General features: G+C 61.0%; 1 protein-coding gene across 1 annotated transcript; it reads left to right on the top strand.

Moving 5' to 3' along the window:
- The first annotated feature begins 599 nt into the window (after positions 1–599).
- UPK3A (uroplakin 3A) lies at positions 600–8,591 on the top strand. The gene is made up of 6 exons (XM_055329079.1): positions 600–691; positions 1,612–1,767; positions 3,026–3,305; positions 4,817–4,899; positions 6,490–6,622; positions 8,302–8,591. The coding sequence occupies exons 1-6, from the start codon at positions 640–642 to the stop codon at positions 8,462–8,464; spliced, it is 867 nt and encodes a 288-aa protein (XP_055185054.1). The 5' UTR covers positions 600–639; the 3' UTR covers positions 8,465–8,591.
- Positions 8,592–17,514: the final 8,923 nt, after the last annotated feature.

Genomic DNA, 17,514 nt, shown 5'->3' with positions numbered 1-17,514 from the left:
GTGTAGAGCCTGCTTCTCCCTCTGCCTGTGTCTCTGCCTCTCTCTCTGTGTCTCTTATGAATAAATAAATAAAATCTTTAAACAACAACAACAACAACAACAACAAAACAAAGGGTCACCCTGGCGCATCCAGATAGCTCCCAGGCCCGGGACCTCAAGGTTTCCATGACAGCACTTTCTCTGATGAACCTGTTGCAACTATCTCCACCAGAGTCCAGCCAGTACCTGGCACTTAGCAGGGTCTCCATAAATAGCTGTAGGAATTAGCGCCCCGTTTCCCAGTGTGGACACGGCGGCCCAGAGAGGGGATGTCTCGCCCCCCGCCGCCCTCGAGGTCTGATTAGGCTGTGAAAGCGCCGCCTGAGCCTGTGCACACAGTAGGCGCTTCGGTAAAGGCGCGCGGGGTCGAAGGGAGGGAAGGTCCGACAGGTGTGAGTGAGCCTCCGGGGGCACCTCGCGGTCCGGGGGACGGGGGCGGATCGTATGCAAATAGGCCGCGAGGAGCCCGGGGATTGGCCAGCGCGGCCGGGGGGCGGGGCGCGCCGAGGGAGGCCGGGCCGCCAGGTGCGCGGACGCCGAGAGGCGCTGGGCTCCCCGGGCCCCGCAGCCCGCCCGCGCTCCCGCGTCTTGTTCAGGGCGATGCCCCCGCTCTGGGCCCTGCTGGCCCTCGGCGGCCTACGGCTGGGCGTGGGTAAGCGGGGAAGGGACAGAGGGTCGTGCCCCGGGAGGGCGGGCAGCCGGCCCCACGGTCCTGAGCGCAGGGATGGAGCGCAGCCCTGGGAATTCCCTCTGTGCCAAGCCCTGGGCATCGGATATTAATAATAAAGACAGCACTGTTTAATGAGCTCCCTTGGGTGGGGGATTCCAGGGCTCACGGATCAGATTCCTGGGATGGGCGCTGTGACACACACAGGATCTGCGGGGGAGCAGAGAAGGGGCTGGACTAGACCCTGGAGGTGCCGGGACATTTCAGGGGAAGAGGCAGCTGGGCAAGTTCAAGAGAGAGGCAGTGTGGTCTATCCTGGGAACCTCCCCACCAGGGTCCATCAGCCTGGCTGGAGCATGGGATGGGGTGGGGCGTGCTTTGGGGTGAGCCTGGGCACCCAGGGAGGCAGAGCCCAGAGCTTCTGGACTATGATGCCTCTCCAGAGAAGCCGGACTGCGCTGGAGGCCCTTCCAATGCAGTGGGTGAGCCCCAAAAGGGGCCTAGCAGGAGAGCGACAGGGTCAAATGTGCCCGTTAGAGAGCAGAAGACTGGGGAAGGGGAGCTTGTTTCTGGGGTCCAAGTCAAGAGAGTGGAATTCCTAGACTGGGCTGACGGGGTGAAGAGATGCCTGTGGAGGCAGTGGGGTTCTTGGCAACTGACTGTCTGTGTGTGGGGAGAGAGGGCAGTCGTTAGGCCAGACTGCTTGGTTTCTGGAGGGACGGCTGGTAGGGGCAGGGGTGCCACCTGTGTCTGAGACAAATTCTTGAGATGGGCCGCAGGCAGGGTGAGCCCCAGGGCCTGGCACACCCAATAATGGTATGCAGACTGGGGCAGGGGGCAGAGCGTGCCCATGGGTGTGGACAGTTCTACCGGGGGTCAGCACCTGTCCTCCCTGCCTCCTATAGGTGTGAACCTCCAGCCCCAACTGGCCAGCGTGACCTTTGCCACCAACAACCCCACCCTCACTACTGTGGCCTTGGAAAAGCCTCTGTGCATGTTTGACAGCGCGGCGACCCTCAATGGCACCTATGAGATCTACCTCTATGTCCTGGTCAACCTCGGTGAGGGTTTGCTTCCCTTGGGCGGCGCTGAAGGGGGCTTCGGACTGTCTGCGGGGAGGAGGAGAGGGGGCAGCTCGGGGGACGCTCTAGCTCTGTCATTCAGCTACCCCCGGGGACCTCACCGACAGCCACCAGTGCCTGCCGTGTGCCAGCCCTGGGCTGCGTGCTGCCGTCACACATCCGTGCTTGGCCTGGAGAGATGTCGGGCAGGTGGAGAAGTAAAGACAGTGCCAGTCACTGAGCACGTACATCATACTCAGGGCTTCACGTGCCTTGGAGCGAATGTTGACAACCAGCCCGCAAGACAACTGTCCCATCACAGAGCTGATGCCCATCTCAGAGCGAGGGACCTAGGCTCACGGAGACGGGATGGCTCCTAGGAGCTCCCAGGCTGGGAAGCAAACCCAGATCTCTGTGGCCCCTAGTGCTTCCCCGTGCTTCCCCCAGTGGGTAGCAACTGGCGTTGGTGAGGGGAACTATGCACTGGGACCCGCGTGCTCCGGGCCGGCCCCTGCCCGGTCACCAGAGCAATCCTGGGCTTCCCAGGGACCACCTCTTACGTTCCTGGCAGCCAGTCTTTTACAGCAGCTCATTCAGAGCCGTCACCTGGGCTTGTGCCCAATCTGTACACACAGTGGGGTGTTTCTCTCCCATTTCACAGACAGGGGTCCAGAGAGGTAGAATGCGTTGTCCAAAGTCACCCAGCAAGTCAGGAAGCGGCCTAGGACCCAGCATAGGTCTGTGCACCTCCACACTATTCCCCCTGAACCATATGACCCCCCCTTCTCATTTTACAGAAGAGAAGATCTAGGGGCGCCTGGGTGGCGCAGTGGGGGGAGCAACAGACTCTTGGTTTCAGCTCAGGTCATGATCGCAGGGGTGTGAGATCGAGCCCCGTGTTGGGCTCTGTGCTCAGCGCGGAATCTGCTGGAGACTTTCTCCCTCTGCCCCTTGCCACTACACTCGCTCAAGCTCTGTCTCCATAAATAAATAAATCTTAAAAAAGAAGAAGACGATCCAGTGGTCTCAGGGGAGAATGACAGAAGTCTGTTGGAGTAGGAGGACCTGTGAGATCTTACAGGCCTGTAGGAAGAGGGGGTGCTCTTGCCCTAAGTCGGGGGTGCTCTGAGGGAGCCCCTGAGGGACCCCACCCCTGCCTGGGACCCCCAGAGGATGTGCGGCAGTGCTGGGTGACTGGCTGAGTGAGTACCTTTGAGCTGGGGTGGCCTGACTCCTGCCCCTGCCCCTGCCCCTGCAGCCAGCTCCAGGAACGCCTCGGTGCAGGACGGCGCCAGGGCCCCGCTGAGCTCCACGGTCCAGCAGACAGAGGGAGGGAGGACAGGCCCCTATAAGGCCGCGGCCTTTGGCCTGATCCCCTGCAGTGACCTGCCCAGCTTGGACGCCGTGGGGGATGTGGCCCGGGCCTCGGAAATCCTGAACGCGTACCTCGTCAGGGTAGGCGCCAACGGGACCTGCCAGTCAGACCCCAACTTCGGGGGTCTCTGCAACGCGCCCCTGTCAGCAGCCACGGAGTACAGGTGGGTGCGAGAGGCAGCGCTGCCCTGGCCCCGACTCGGGAAGGCCCAGGAGGGGGAGGTGTGCGAGGCCACATGTCTTGTGCCTGGTCTCCTGAAGGGCCGTGTGACCAGGCCAGGACCCCTGGGCTCAGAAGGACCTCTGCTTGGCTGCTTGGCTTAATCCTCTGCTGTTGTCACCTTGAAATTCTTTTTTTTTTTTTTTTAACCAAGGGGCCTGCATTTCCATTTTGTACCCAGCTCTGCAAATCCAGCACCTGGTCCCGGCTCATCACCTGTGGCAGCTCCTTCCCAATCCACTTCATTCCACAGGAACTAGCTGGTCTGGAGAGAGGAGGGGTCCCTGCCTGAAAAGCAGTGGCCCCACATGAATTAGAGCCCCAGCCCCGTTGAAGGCTTTTCCTGCTACCAGCCCATCCTCTGCCTTTTCCTGCCTCCTTCTGACATATCCTCTGTGCCCCCTCTCCCTACCAAAGCACGTCCCTGATTCTTTTCCACACTTGTTTCTTCTCCATGCGGAGCTGGGGACTCAGCCCTGATCCATGGCCGTGGGGTCCCGCCTGTGCCAGAGCCTCGGGTACCGCCACTCCTGTAACCATGGAAGCACCCAGGCCCGAGACTCTGCACCTGCCAGGTGCGCTCGGGGCCCAGACCACCCTGCCTGCCATCCTGTCAGAGGGCTGGCGTCTCCTTCGGCCTCGGCCACAGGGCTGGACAGAAGCCTCGGTGTCCTCTCCCCTACCTCCAACCTTGTTCTTAATGAGGGAAACCCCCCGCCTTCCACCTACATCCCTGAGCCTCCTACCTGGGGAACTCAAGGCACATATCCTGGCCTCTGGAATTCTCTTCAAACCCAGAGAAATAGGAGATTAAGCAAAACACTGGAGGTTGTAGAGATTTTAAGGGTCATCTTTTTTTTTTTTTTTAACATCATACAAGAGGCTGTCAATTTTTTAGTTCTCAGACTATCCATCATTTTTAGCTGACCGTGTAGGAGGCCTCAGGTGGGCTCTGGAAATTTTGTGCTGATCTTTCATTATGGTTAGTGGCACTGGATTGGAATTTCTATATAAATGTGTAGTCCTGTCTCAAGGCAGTTGGGTTGGGAATGAATATTATTCCTTCTTTTGTTTGTTTTTTAAGTCCCTTTTGTGATACCAAGGACCAGGCTGGGAGGAAGGCACGAACGCCATGAGGACAAATGGGTCAGCCAAAATGCTACACTCGTCCTGTAGATAATAGAGAAACAGGGGGGCCCCGGAGGGCGAGCTGCGAGAAGGGCCACTGACCCTGAAGGCTTTGTGGAAAAAGTCCAGGGGCAGGAGTAGGGGGCAAGGGCCCCAATGCCAAGTCCAGCACTGTCCTGTGGCCCGGAGCCCACCTTGTAGCCATCTATACTTCCATCTCCTAGAAGGTCCTCCTCTGCCCCCCCAACCCCATCCTGATCCCTCCACCTGCCTCTGGCCGGGGCGCACGGGATGCTTAGACGTCCCCCTCTCTCTGTCTCCTTGCAGGTTCAAGTACGTCCTTGTCAATATGTCCACGGGCTTGGTGCAGGACCAGACCCTGTGGTCCGACCCCATCCGCACCAACCGGCGTGAGTGGCAGGGCTGGGCTGGGGGGTGACCCTCAGGGGGACGTGGGGCACACCCTCAGGCCGTCGCTCAGCAAAGTACCCCCAGACACAGGCAGGCTAGTGGACTGATGAGGAAAAGGCAACCTAAAGTGGTTTGACCCGAGACCCCCCTGCCTGCCCTTGTCTCCCTCCCCTGGGGCCAGGTGTCGGCAGAGGCAGGGGAAGGATGGGCTGGCATGATGGCAGGACCATAGTCAAGGCTTTTGTCTCCAAGGGGCAGGGGGTCTATCCCGCATTTCCATCCTAGCCTGCCCCTTTGTGGAGACCTCACAGCCACGTCAGATGGTTCCAGATGGTTCCAGATGGGTCCGGAGGCGAGGAGTTGGTGCAGGGGGCGAGCAGGGGAGGCAGCCAGAGTGCCGCCCACCTCTCCACCCTGTTCTCTGGAGACTCGGCAGGCCTCCTAAAGGCCAGGGAGCTCAGGGGCCCAGGCGGCGGCCTGTGGTCCTGCCCAGTCCCTCCTCAAGCCTCCATCCGGGTTCTCAACATGCATCTGAGGTTTAGACACAGAATCGTGTCTGCTGAAGCAGAGGGGCAGCGGAGGAGATTTCCCAGGGTAATCTTGACAGCACCTGACCCTAACGTTAGAGCCCCGGCCCCCACACCTTGGTGCCCAAGTTGACGCTTGTCAGCTTGTCAGCTCAGCATTAAGCCTCCTCAGACCCCCAACCCCCTCGGTAAGCTTCCAGGGCCTGCAGTGGCTCAGAAAGCTTGCTTGAGGTCACAGGGCTAGGGTTGGGTGTGGCTGGGGTGGCCCCCCACCCATCCTTCCCATGGCACATCAGTGCATCGAAGTCTCCCTGCCCTGGGACCGAGGGTGCTGAGTTCAAGCCCAGCCCCTGCATCTCACCGCTCTGTGAACCCGTCAGGACCTCAGTCTCCACATCTGAGAAGTGGGGAGAAAAGCCCTTGCTCTGCATCCCCTCAGGGATTCTTGGAGCAATGCAGACAGAAGCGCTAGGCCCAGCTCTTCTTGGGCAGGGCAGGAGGTCAGCTTGGGACAGCGTGCCCTCTGGAACCACCCAGCCCCGTAGACTTGGGTCTGGGGTCCGGGTGCCCTTGAATAGGAGCCCAGCCCCCCTCGGCTGCGGTGAGCGATCTGCAGAGCAGGGGTCTTGTCAGGTGTGCGAGGGACAGTGGCTGCGAAGCGGCCGGCTCGCAGGAGGACCTATGAAGAGTTCGTGTAGTTCCAAAGGGTGATGCGGGCCAGAGCCGAGGGGAAACTGAGGTGCACTTGGCCCCTTAGCCCGGGCCCTTGTTCTGTCCTGAATCGCTTATAATCTGCGTCCCTTCCATTTCACCAGAAGGGTTTAGTTTGTAATTGAAAATTACGCAGAAAGACAATTAGGGAGAAAGGAGACACGCCAGGGAGGGGCAAGCAAGGGGACTGCATCTCGGGGCTGTGCGGGGGGGGGACACAGACATTGACCAGGGTCCCCCTTCATCCCGAGACCCGTGGCTGCCCTGCCGGGTGGGGGGGGGCGCGTGTGTCCCTGGGAGAAGGCTGAGGGGTGCTGTGTCTGGGGACTAAGTGGGCCCATGTCCTGTTAGCCACCCCGTATGTGGCGATCGACACGTGGCCGGGCCGGCGGAGCGGGGGCATGATCGTCATCACGTCCATCCTGGGCTCCCTGCCCTTCTTCCTGCTGGTCGCCTTTGCCGGCGCCGTTGTCCTCAGCCTTTTGTGAGTACCTGCTGGCTGGAGGCCCGGACTGGGGGCACTGGGGGCACTGGGCACACTCCACCCACAGCGTCTTCTGAGGTGGGGGAGGGGGGAGCCCAGAAGGCAAGGGAGCCGCCTTCCACCCTGGGCTGGGGTGGGGTCCAGTGAGAGGGGAGCAGCATTCTGGGGTGTCCACGGTAGAGTCATTCAGCCGGGCGGGGGGACCCAGCAGCGGGACTTTGTGGGCAGGTCGCAGCTCCCACACGTCTCCCATGCCTCAATGTCCCCATCTGGGAAAGGGGGGTGCTAAAAACCATTATCCTCCCTGTGGAGTCATGACCTGTCAGCGGCATAATCCCCACGGAGTTTGTAGGGCGGCACCTGGATACTCCACAAGTATTAGGGTTCATTGTCATAATCCACCCCCTGGCTAGACTCGTGGGGAAACTGAGGCCAGAACAGGGGAAGGGTGGCCCCGGGTCACATGGCCAGTTAAAACAGCTGGGACCGGAGCCTGGGCTCCTGGTGCTACCGACAGCCCTGACGTGTGTCCGTTTGGATCAGGACTGGAGGTCCCCTGTGGGTGTCTGGAGCAGCTAACAGGCTGCCTGGTGGGAGGTCAGGTGTGCACACGATCCACCAATCCTGGGCGGGTGGCACGGGGCTGAAGCGAGGCGCCAGCAGGTGCCATGGGAATCCAGAGAAGGCTGAGGAAATCCTGCCGGGACCACCAGGGTGGGCTTCCTGGAGGAAGAAGCAGCAGGAGCGAGGTCTCTTCGGGACAGAGATGACTCTTAAAGTCCTATGACTTGTCAAGTCCTCTCAGCGAGAGGGAGGGAGCCCCCGGGAGGCTTTGGAGATGGAGAGGGGTGCCTGTCCCGTGTGGGTGGGGGGAGCAGATGGAAAAGCTCGGAGTAGGTGAAGTTCAATGGATGCAGAAATTAGCCGGGTGGAAAAAGCCACGGGGGCTGGAGGGGGGTGGGGGATGGAGTCAGGGGCAGGGAACTTGCAAATCAGGTGCCCCCCCCCCTTAAGTCAATAAAAACACAAACAATAGGTAAGATTAGCCGCCAGGAGTCTGGTCTGTCTGGCCTGGGAGCCGGCAGGACGGGGTCTTGTCCCTCCCTCCTTTTGGGCAACGGGTTAATCTGGCACCAAAGGTCCTGTTACCTGATGAGGGCCTGGCTCCTCCACTGAGCCCTCCTCCATCCCCCGCCCCCCGCCAGCTCCACCCAAGTGCCCACGGTTGCCCCAGACACTCTCAGCCCTTCCTCTCACATGCCTGGAATGCCTTTCTCCACCCACTCTCCGCAGGCTATGCACGGTCCCCTCCTCCAGGAAGCCTTCTGGGGGCTCCCACCCCAGACTTGTCCATTCCATCTGGTCATTCTTTGCTGTGGCCCGTTTCCCCACACAGTCGTAGCTCTTTGGGGATTTGGATCACGGCCTCCACCGTGTCCAGCTCCTGCTAAGATCTGTAGACTGTTCACCCAGTTGCAAAGGGTGCCCCCCGCCCCCTGCACTCCCGCATCTCAGGGCTTGGTGCACTGTGAGTGCTCTGCAAACACTGGTCTACTGAGTGCACGCCTGGGGTGACGCGGGTGAAAACAGCGTCTAGGGCAAAGGGCTCCGGCCAGCCGGAGGGGTTTAGGGTTGCTCTCTGCGCCCCTAACCCTCGCCCTCTCCATCTGCTCGGTCAGGGACACGGGCAGCTCTGACCAGGAAACGAGGACGCACGACTCCCAGATCACGCAGGAGGCCGTCCCCCGGTCCCTGGGGACCTCAGAGGCTGTGTACACGTCTGTGAACCGGGGGCCGCCGCTGGACAGGGCTGAGGTGTACACCAGCAAGCTGCAGGACTGAGCCCGGGCTCCTCGCCTAGGGGGCTGCGGGCAGAAGGTGCCTGCGTCCTGACCCCAGCCTCGGAGAAACAGGGCATGTTGGTCCTACGTGCAGGAAGGCCTCTAATAAAATCTCCCCAAGATTCTGAGTTCAATAGAGATTTGCCGAGTGAATGAATGAGAGGATAAAGGAATGAATGAATGAGCCAATGTCATAGGGAGGGGTTGGATTGTATCACTGGGGGGCGGAGCGCGGGTTCATTTGCAGTCCTGGAGGTGGGGAGGGTTAGGAAAACCAGGGATGGGCAGCCCCCAGGGGCGGGGTGGGGGCAGCAGTGTAGCGCTGCCTTCTGCCCGGGGCCTGATCCTGGAGTCCCGGGATCAGTCCCGGGATCGAGTTCCCTTCGGGCTCCCTGCACGGAGCCTGCTTCTCCCTCAGCCCGTGTCTCTGCCTCTCTCTCTGTGTCTCATGGATAAATAAATAAAATCTTAAAAAAAAAAGGGGGGGCAGGGGGAAACCAGGGCTGTCAGGCCTGGAACATCTAGATGTGAGAACCTGCCCACCCCTGCCCCTGGGAGGGGGAGGGTCCTGACAGGCAACATGCTCAGCACGTGTTTGGGGTTCACTGGCCATGAGGAACTGGAAGCCGATCTGGGCCCCCCGGGGAGGGTGCTGGCTGGCCGCTCCTGTCACCCCCAGCAGCCATCTCCTTCCCCCTGGGGCTCAGCTTCCTCATCTGGAAAATGCTGGTGTAAATGGCTAATTTCAAGGCTCCTTCCCTACTTTCCCTGAGGGCCCCACGGTGGGCTGGCAGAGAGGCCTCGGACATGAGGGGCCCCAAGGCCTGGAGCGGGGAAGGGGGGCGGAGGGACTCTCCCTGTCCTGCTTCTCAGCTCCCATGACTCACTTCTGTCTTCTGAGTCAGGTAGCAAGACCACTTCCCTTTGGGGAATGTGCAAACCGGGTGACCGTCCCACGTCCCATCACTGAAAGAAGACACTTGTCAGAGCAGGGCTGGGTCATAAAGCAGGAATACCACCGGCCACCAGCTGGGAGGAAGACCACCTTCCTGAGCTGCTGCACGCTCCCCATGGGCCTTGACAGCAGGGGCAGGTGGGGTGCTCTAGAGTCACCTGATGGCCCTCTGGGGGCGGGGACGGGGGCTGAGACACGCACGTATCTGCCAGAGGGTTCCAGAGCTGAGAGGACTGGAGGCACAGGCTGTGGGAAGAAGCCTGAAGGCAGGAAGGGGTCAGGAGGAGCCAGAGCAGCTGAGCGTCCCAGGACCTGGGAAGAGCCCAGTCCCCGGGCAGTGGGGATGGGAGGGAGCCATGGTGCTGCTCTCCAGGAGGCACCCAGCCGGGGGGAGCCTTCCACTAGCTCCCAACCCCTCAAGACTGACTTCTGGGACACAGGAGGCCAGCCTGGGCAACCGCTGGAATTCCCGCTTCCTCTGTCTTGAGCCTTCTCCTCAGCCCTGCCTCCATGAGGACAGTCCTTCCACAGCTTCTCTCTGAGAGTCGCCCGCAGCAGCAGAGGGGAGGCAAAGCTCCCTGGAAGTCTGCTGTTGGAAATTCATGCCAGTTTGCATTCCACTTTATAACATGCCTCTTTTGATTTTATTTTATTTTTTATTGAGGTGAGATTCACATAACATAAAGTTAACTTTTTTATTTTATCTTAAAGATTTTATTTATTGGGATCCCTGGGTGGCGCAGCGGTTTGGCGCCTGCCTTAGGCCCAGGGCGCAATCCTGGAGACCCGGGATCGAATCCCACGTCGGGCTCCCGGTGCATGGAGCCTGCTTCTCCCTCTGCCTGTGTCTCTGCCTCTCTCTCTCTCTCTCTCTGTGTGTGACTATCATAAATAAATAAATTAATTAAAAAAAAAGATTTTATTTATTTATTCATGAGAGACACACAGAGAGAGGCAGAGACACAGGCAGAGGGAGAAGCAGGGTCCCTGCAGGAGCCCGATGTAGGACTCCATCCCAGGACCCCAGGATCACGACCTGAGCCGAAGGCAAATGCTCAACCACTGAGCCACCCAGGCACCCCTAAAGTTAACTATTTTAAAGCAAACAATTCAGTGCCATTTAGAACATTCTCAGCGTTATGCAACCATCATCACCTCGACCTAGTTCCAGAATGTTTTATCACCCCAAAAAGGAAACTCTGTACCTATGAAGCAGTGACTCTCCATTTCCTCCTCCCCTACTCTGTGTCCCTGACAGCCACAGATCTGCTTTCTGCCTCTTTGGATTCCTCTACTCGGGGCATTTCCTGTCAGTGCAGTCCTACAATGTGTGACCTTTTATGCCTGACTGCTTTTACTGAGCATGGTGTTTTTGAGGTTCACCCACACTGTAGCAGGTGTCAATGCTTTGTTCCTTTTTATGGCTGAGTAATAAGTAGTTTGTTGTATGGATCTCTTGCTCATCATCGATGGACATTTGGGTTTTTTCCACCACTTTGCTATTGCGCTGTTGTTTGTTTAGAACAGTAATGCTCTGAGTGTGTCTTCATGTACTTGTGTGAACACCTGTTTCACATGTCTCAGGTATGCCCCTAGAAGTGGAATTGCTGGGTTTCATGGTCATTCTATGTTTAACATTCTGAGGAAACATCAAATTGTTTTTGGAGTGGCCAGACCATAATGCATTCCCGCCAGCAACATCACCTGCATTTATTTTAGTATCAAAACAGCTAGAATGCATCAGTCGCTGTGGAGAAGGCCTCAGAATTATTCTATGGGTTTGGGTCTGGATCCATCCCCCCACCCCTTGCTACCACCATTTGAAAAGCAGGACCCCCAGGTAGCCCAAGCCCCTGTCTGCTAGCAGGAACTATCCCCTCACTAGGGCCACTGGGTGGTGGCTGTCTCTTGATGATGAGTCCTCTTCTCACCGGCCTGGCTGACTGAGGCCCAGGGGAACACGAACTTCCAGCTATGGAGACACTTTAGCATGAGTTCGTGACACAAAAGCTGAAGGGACAGAACCACTGGAACGCGGATGGGCAGACACATGCTGGGGCTCCGAGTAAGTGAGCAAATGAGCGCTCGCTGGTCTGTGGCTCAGGCAGGACCCAGCTCCCTGGGTGATGAGTCTCCTCTCCCCAGGGAGTGTTAATGAGGCCCTGCTTCTGGCTCTGAGGAGACCCCGTTGGGAGAGGCTGTTGGCCTCGTGAGTAAAGCTCAGCCTCTATGGAGTCAGATCTGACTTACCTGTCAGCTGGCAGAACGTAGGTGACCCATGGTGCCTGGTGTTTACTTACTCCTGAGAGACACACACAGAGAGGCAGAGACACAGGCAGAGGGAGAAGCAGGCTCCCTGAGGGGAGCCCGATGCAGGACTCGATCTCAGGACCCTGGGGTCACGACATGAGCCGAAGGCAGACGCTCAGCCACTGAGCCGCCCAGGTGCCCCTGAAAAGGTTATGCTTGCTTCCTCCACCAGCATCAGGCTCCCCTGGGATGAGCTGGGGCCACTTCTGAGCAGCTCCTCAAGAGCCGTCAGGTGGCTCCCCTTGAGGGAACATGTGCCAGGGCCATGAGTGAAGAAGACACTGCGGAGCAGAGCCACAGCCCACGTGTGATGAGAGCAGGAATGACACCTGGGGTTGCAGACCCCTGAGCCTTGAGGGTCGGCTGTCCCGGGAGGGGATCCACTCCCAGCTGGGCCCAGGGCCCTGGCACGCGGTCGCACCGGCTCCGAGGCAAGGCTGCCCCACAGCTGCCCCCGCCACCGCAGGCCCCGCGATCTTCCCAGGACAGGTGAGCAGGGCAGATGTGGCAGCAGCAGCCACTGGGCCGTGTGCCACCAGCCTCCGCGTCTTCCCAGGAGTCCGCCTGGAGCCCGTGTCCCGCCCTGGGGTTCTGATGAGGTCTGACGCCTCCTGCCTCCCCTCCTGGGGGTGCAGCTGTAGTTGGGGAGCTGGGCATGGGGTTCCCCTGGCCCTGCGGCAGTCGTCTAGCCCCTTCTGTCCGGGGTCGGCCTGCGGGGCGTGGAAGGCAGGGAGCAGGGGTCTTGCTTGGTCTCCCTCTGGCCTGTGTCTGATGAGGAATGCTGTGTGTCAGCAGCCAAACCGGCCCCTGGGCCTTGACAGTCGTGCATCGGTCACCACGGGCTCTGCAAACACGTTGTGAAGCCCTGGGACTGGCTGGTTTCACTTAGGAGGGCGGCTACAGGGAAGGCAAAGGACAGAGCCCGCTCAGCACTGGGACCGACCGGGAAGGAGGGAAGAGAACTCACTGGAAAGCAATCCCTGCCTAGCCTCCGTGACCCCACTTCATCTCCGGCCTCCGTTTTCCTGCTCAGCCCCAGAACCTCCTTGTCACCGAGACAGAGGTGGTGTCGCTCACCATGTCCCCTAAACCACCCTGACCCCCAGCACGCACTCTGTGCACAGAACAGCCTGCCTGGAGGCCTTGGGTTGGTCCCTGTGGAATGTGGCTCCAGGCTCCCCCTGCCCCTCCCTGGGCCGGTGACCCAGCATCTTTCAGAGGGTGAGTTTAAGGCAAGGCCAAGCCTTCACTAACTTCCAGCCAGCTCGACCCGGTGTGAGCACAGTGACCCAGGCGGTGCGTGCAACAGCGTGGCTCATGAGCCCTGGGGGGGATGAAGCCCTCACAGAAACTGCTAATTATAAATATCCGCGGGAGCAGGTTTCCTAGCTCCTGTCCCAGATTCTGAGGCTGCCCCTCTGCCGCCTGCCTGGTGGCTGAGATGGCAGAGCCTTTGGAGCCGAACTTTCCGCCTCTACACGGAGACCCCAGGCACGGCTCATGCATTAGCTGATCACACAGACGGTGCTGTGTGGCGGGGGGCAAGGATGTAACCTCTCTGTGCACCCTTGACCTCCTCTGTGCAGAGAGGGTCAGAATGCTGGGGAAGCCTGCTCTAAAATGGGCGATTTGTTTTTTGCTGAGATCCGATCAATCACATAGTGATGCCAACAGAACCCTGAACCCCAGGCTTAGGAGAACTTGGAGCCACCCATCTGGGCAGGGGAACAGAACTGCACGGAGGATTTATTGGGGGCAGAGCCTTGGGCAGAGCACGGGCAGGCCTTCAACACACACGCGGGGCTAGAAGTACTGTAGAAATCAGGGCTTGAATAGTCCGGAGGGCTTCCTGGAGGAGATGGTACTCTTCCCAGATCCCTACCGCGTCTCTACCCAGAGCTCCGGAGGCCTTGTCACGGTAGATAGAGGCTGAGTAAACAGTGATAAGTTCCTGGGATGTTGTAGTTCTCGTTTCCTCCAGTTTTAATCAACAATTCTACATTTTACCAGCTGTGCAGCATACAGACATGCTGCTTAAGAGAAGAGGAGCCCAGGGTGCTCCTGAGCCAGGCCTCGGTCCCCTGCCCTGTGCTTTCTTCTGGAACACGGAAGGAATTTTGTCCCCTGGCCACGGCATTCATCCTTGGGTGAATGGGTGTTTCCGGGGACACTTGGGTGTTGCCAGCTTGGGGGGTCTCATGGGTGCGGCTGCTGTGAACGTGTGTGTGAGCTTCTACAATGGTTTTCTAGTTTTTTTCTGGGATGAATCCCCGAGGATGCAGTTGTTGGGCAGCGTGGAGGGGCATGGTCACTACTTTCCGGGGGCAGGGGCGGCTGGGAACCATTTACGTTTCCCCAGCAGTGGGTGGATGATCCAGTTTCTGTGCATCCTTCCCAGCACTTGGTGTTACCGCTATTTTTTATTTTAGCCTTTCGGATAGGTGTGCGCTGCCTGGAACCTGTGCCCCCACCCCCCACTGCCACCACGAGGGCAGCATGGGAGGGCTTGGGTTCCGCCTGCCCCTCAGCTACTCTTGGTGTGGTCGCCTTTTGGTTTTGGCCTCTGGAGTGGTGTGCGGTGCCGTCTCTTCGTGGTTTTCATTTGCATTTCTGCAAAGGTTGAGTGTCCTCTTAGGTTCTTATTTGCCATCCACAGACCCACCCTGATGAAGCATGTGTTTGGGTTTCCAAAAACTGGGCTGTTTGTCTTCTATGAGTTACAAGAGTTCCTTCTATATGCTACACGAGGTCCTTGGTCAGACACACATCGTGCACGTTTCTCCCCAGTCTTTGTATCGCCCTTTCATTTTCTCATTGTGCGGTCTGTCCCTCACCCCACTTCCTTTTTCTTTAAAACCTCGTCCCACCTGACAGGTGTGATTATTGCCTGCTCCCCCCCCCCCCACCCGCCACTGTCAGCTCCATGGGCTCAGGGGGTGGCTCTCCTGCTGTGTCCTCAGCTCCCAGCACAGTGGGAACTCGGTATTTGTTCAGTGGCCCTGCTGGTCCCCCAGCCACGTCAGAGCTGCCGGGGGTGGAGGGGGGCACAGACTGGGAGTGGAGACCGAGGGCAACCTGTTGTAAACTTCCAGGTCGGCTTCCAGGAGGCTCAGCCTCCTCAGACCTCCTGGCCTGCAGACAGGTGGGAGCGGCATGAGTTTCTACAGGAAACTGGTGGGGGGCGGGGGTGGCGTCCCAAAGGCATAATCAGCTCCTTTTCCATCAGAGTGTGCACGTGTCACAGGGGTGTTATGTGCACAGGGTGTGTGTGTGTGGGGGGGGCGGATGTCGTCTATGGAGGGCGTGGTCCACGGTATATGACGTTCGGGTGTCTGAGTGCACCTCTGTTACGATGCACATCTTCCCAGGTGAGAAAGCAACTTCTTCTCCGGGATGCAAGGATCGTGGCTGGTCTCTGTTTCCTGCTCACCCCTCCTGGGGGCCCATCTGTGGCTCTGTGTCCTCTCTCCTGACGGCGCAAAGCTCCTTCTGTAGCCAGACACCCCCTTTCCAGCTTGGCCTGGCTACCCTGAGTCTTTCAGTCTGTTAAAGGGGAAAAACGGCTACTGCACATGGTGACGGTGAGGATGAGGACCGTATGAACAGTTTAGAACGTGGCACCTTATGGTGCTCAGTAAGCCGTAGTGAATACACGCACACACCAGCAGGTCCCTTCCGAACGCTCTCACGTCCCACCCGGCAGCCCCCATCGTGCGCCCACCAGGGCAGCATCCGTGCAGAAATGAATGGGGTCGGCCCCTGGGCTTGGGCTGCTGAGCCTCGTCATGTACACACATATTTATTCTTTGTTGAACACACACTAAGGGAGGGTCGTGCCAGCCGGGTGGCCGCTGGGACAGGCAACTAGCTGGTGCGCACCGGGCACCATGTGACCCACACGCCAGCAGGCCAGCCCCCTATCTACCCCGGCAATGCTCAGGGCAGCAGGTGGCACCAGCTCCCCGTGATTCTCCACCGGTAGAGACAAGCTGCGCCCCTCTGGGTCCCCCTGGCACTGATGGCGAGGCGCGGCCCTCACCCCGCTGCCCGGAGGGCTGATCCGAGGCATGGACCCACAGACCGAGGGCTCGGGCGAGCGCCGCGCCAGCGCAGGGGGCCCACCTCTGCCTGGTTCTCTCCCAAGCCGCTGACCCCCCTCCCCGCCGAGCCGGCCGGTGCACAGGCTGCTGCACCCCAGCAGCTTCCCCAGCCCAGGCTGGGGGTGGGATACGGCGGGGGGGGGGGGGAAGAATTGTTAACTGTGGCTGGCTCCGCAGGGCAGGGCAGGCCAGGCAGGGCAGCCAAGGCGGGTTTTGACCGAATCGGGGCTTCTTCGGCCTGGCCGGTCCAGGGGCAGGCGAGGGGAGGAGGGGGCCCCTGAGAAAGGATCGCCAGGCGGGGGAGCCCAGCTGCGCGCTCCGGGGGCGCAGTCCACGCACGCACGACTGAGTTCCCTCCGGCACCCCCGGCTCACGGGGACAGAGAGGACCGGTCACAGGGCCTCGGAGCGAACCCAGCCGGGGCCACTCTCAGCCTCTGGGAAGAGACTTTCCGGCTGGCGGGGCGCCTGGGGAGGGCGCTGGCGCGTTCACGGGCACCTGGGCAACGGCCGCCGGGTACGCGGAGCTTCGGGGACCGGGGACCCCACGGAGGGACGGGAGGGCCGAGAGGGAGAGGACAGCAGGCGCGCTGCTCCAGGGGTGCGAAGGGCTCTCGGGCAGCACAGCGCTGGGCAGGACGCCCTGGGCCGCAGCGCGAATCTGGGGCGCGGAAGGGGGGGCGTCCCGGGTCCGGGTGCGGAGGGATTCCCCAGGGTCCGGGTGCGGGGGGGGGTCCTGGGGTCCGGGTGCGGAGCGGGGTTCCGGGGTCCGGGTGCGGGGGGGGGTCCTGGGGTCCGGGTGCGGAGCGGGGGTCCGGGGTCCGGGTGCGGAGCGGGGTTCCGGGGTCCGGGTGCGGGGGGGGGTCCTGGGGTCCGGAGGGATTCCCCGGGGTCCGGGTGCGGAGGGGGGTTCCGGGGTCCGGGTGCGGAGCGGGGTTCCGGGGTCCGGAGGGGGGTTCCGGGGTCCGGGTGCGGGGGGGTTCCGGGGTCCGGGTGCGGAGGGGGGTTCCGGGGTCCGGGTGCGGGGGGGGTTCCGGGGTCCGGGTGCGGAGGGGGGTTCCGGGGTCCGGGTGCGGGGGGGTTCCGGGGTCCGGGTGCGGGGGGGGGGTTCGGGTGCGGAGGGATTCCCCGGGGGTCCGGGTGCGGAGCGGGGTTCCGGGGTCCGGGTGCGGGGGGGGGGTCCGGGTGCGGAGGGATTCCCCGGGGTCCGGGTGCGGAGCGGGGTTCCGGGGGTCCGGGTGCGGGGGGGGGTCCGGGTGCGGAGGGATTCCCCGGGGGTCCGGGTGCGGAGCGGGGTTCCGGGGTCCGGGCGCGGCGGGAGGCCGGACCGCGGGAGGCGCGCGCACACGCACAGGCACCGGCAGCGTCGGGCGCTTCCGGGCACACGGAGTCGCTCCCCGGGTCCCCGCAGAGTGCGCCTGCGCCCATTTTCCCGACGCGAGCAGCGAGGACGCGCAGACCCGCGGGTTCGAAGGCGCGAGCGCTCGGCGCGTCCCCCCGCCGCGTCTGCGCCGGAGCGCCGGGGGCGGGGCCACGGGGCGGGGCTTGTGTCCGCGGGGCCGTTGGGCTCGGGCGGGACCTCGGCGCGGCGGCGGCGGCGGGCGGGGAAGGCTTGGCGGCGGCGCGGCGGCCGCTCACCCGGAGGCGGCGGCTCCCGCCCGGGTCCCCGCCCCCGCCCCGCCCCCGG

The sequence above is a fragment of the Nyctereutes procyonoides genome, unplaced genomic scaffold, assembly GCF_905146905.1.
Source record: "Nyctereutes procyonoides isolate TBG_1078 unplaced genomic scaffold, NYPRO_anot_genome, whole genome shotgun sequence".
NCBI classification, from domain to species: Eukaryota; Metazoa; Chordata; class Mammalia; order Carnivora; family Canidae; genus Nyctereutes; species Nyctereutes procyonoides.
The sequence above is the reverse complement of the archived record's forward strand: the minus strand, read 5'-3'. Positions and strand labels throughout refer to the sequence as shown.

What these genes read in the sequence shown, in the direction of transcription:
- UPK3A (XM_055329079.1), top strand. Translation starts at nt 640, where the DNA reads ATGCCCCCGCTCTGGGCCCTGCTGGCCCTCGGCGGCCTACGGCTGGGC. An exon ending in CCCCATCCGCACCAACCGGC is followed by an intron (nt 4,900 to 6,489) that starts GTGAGTGGCAGG and finishes ATGTCCTGTTAG; the next exon opens with CCACCCCGTATGTGGCGATC. An exon ending in GCCGTTGTCCTCAGCCTTTT is followed by an intron (nt 6,623 to 8,301) that starts GTGAGTACCTGC and finishes CTGCTCGGTCAG; the next exon opens with GGACACGGGCAGCTCTGACC.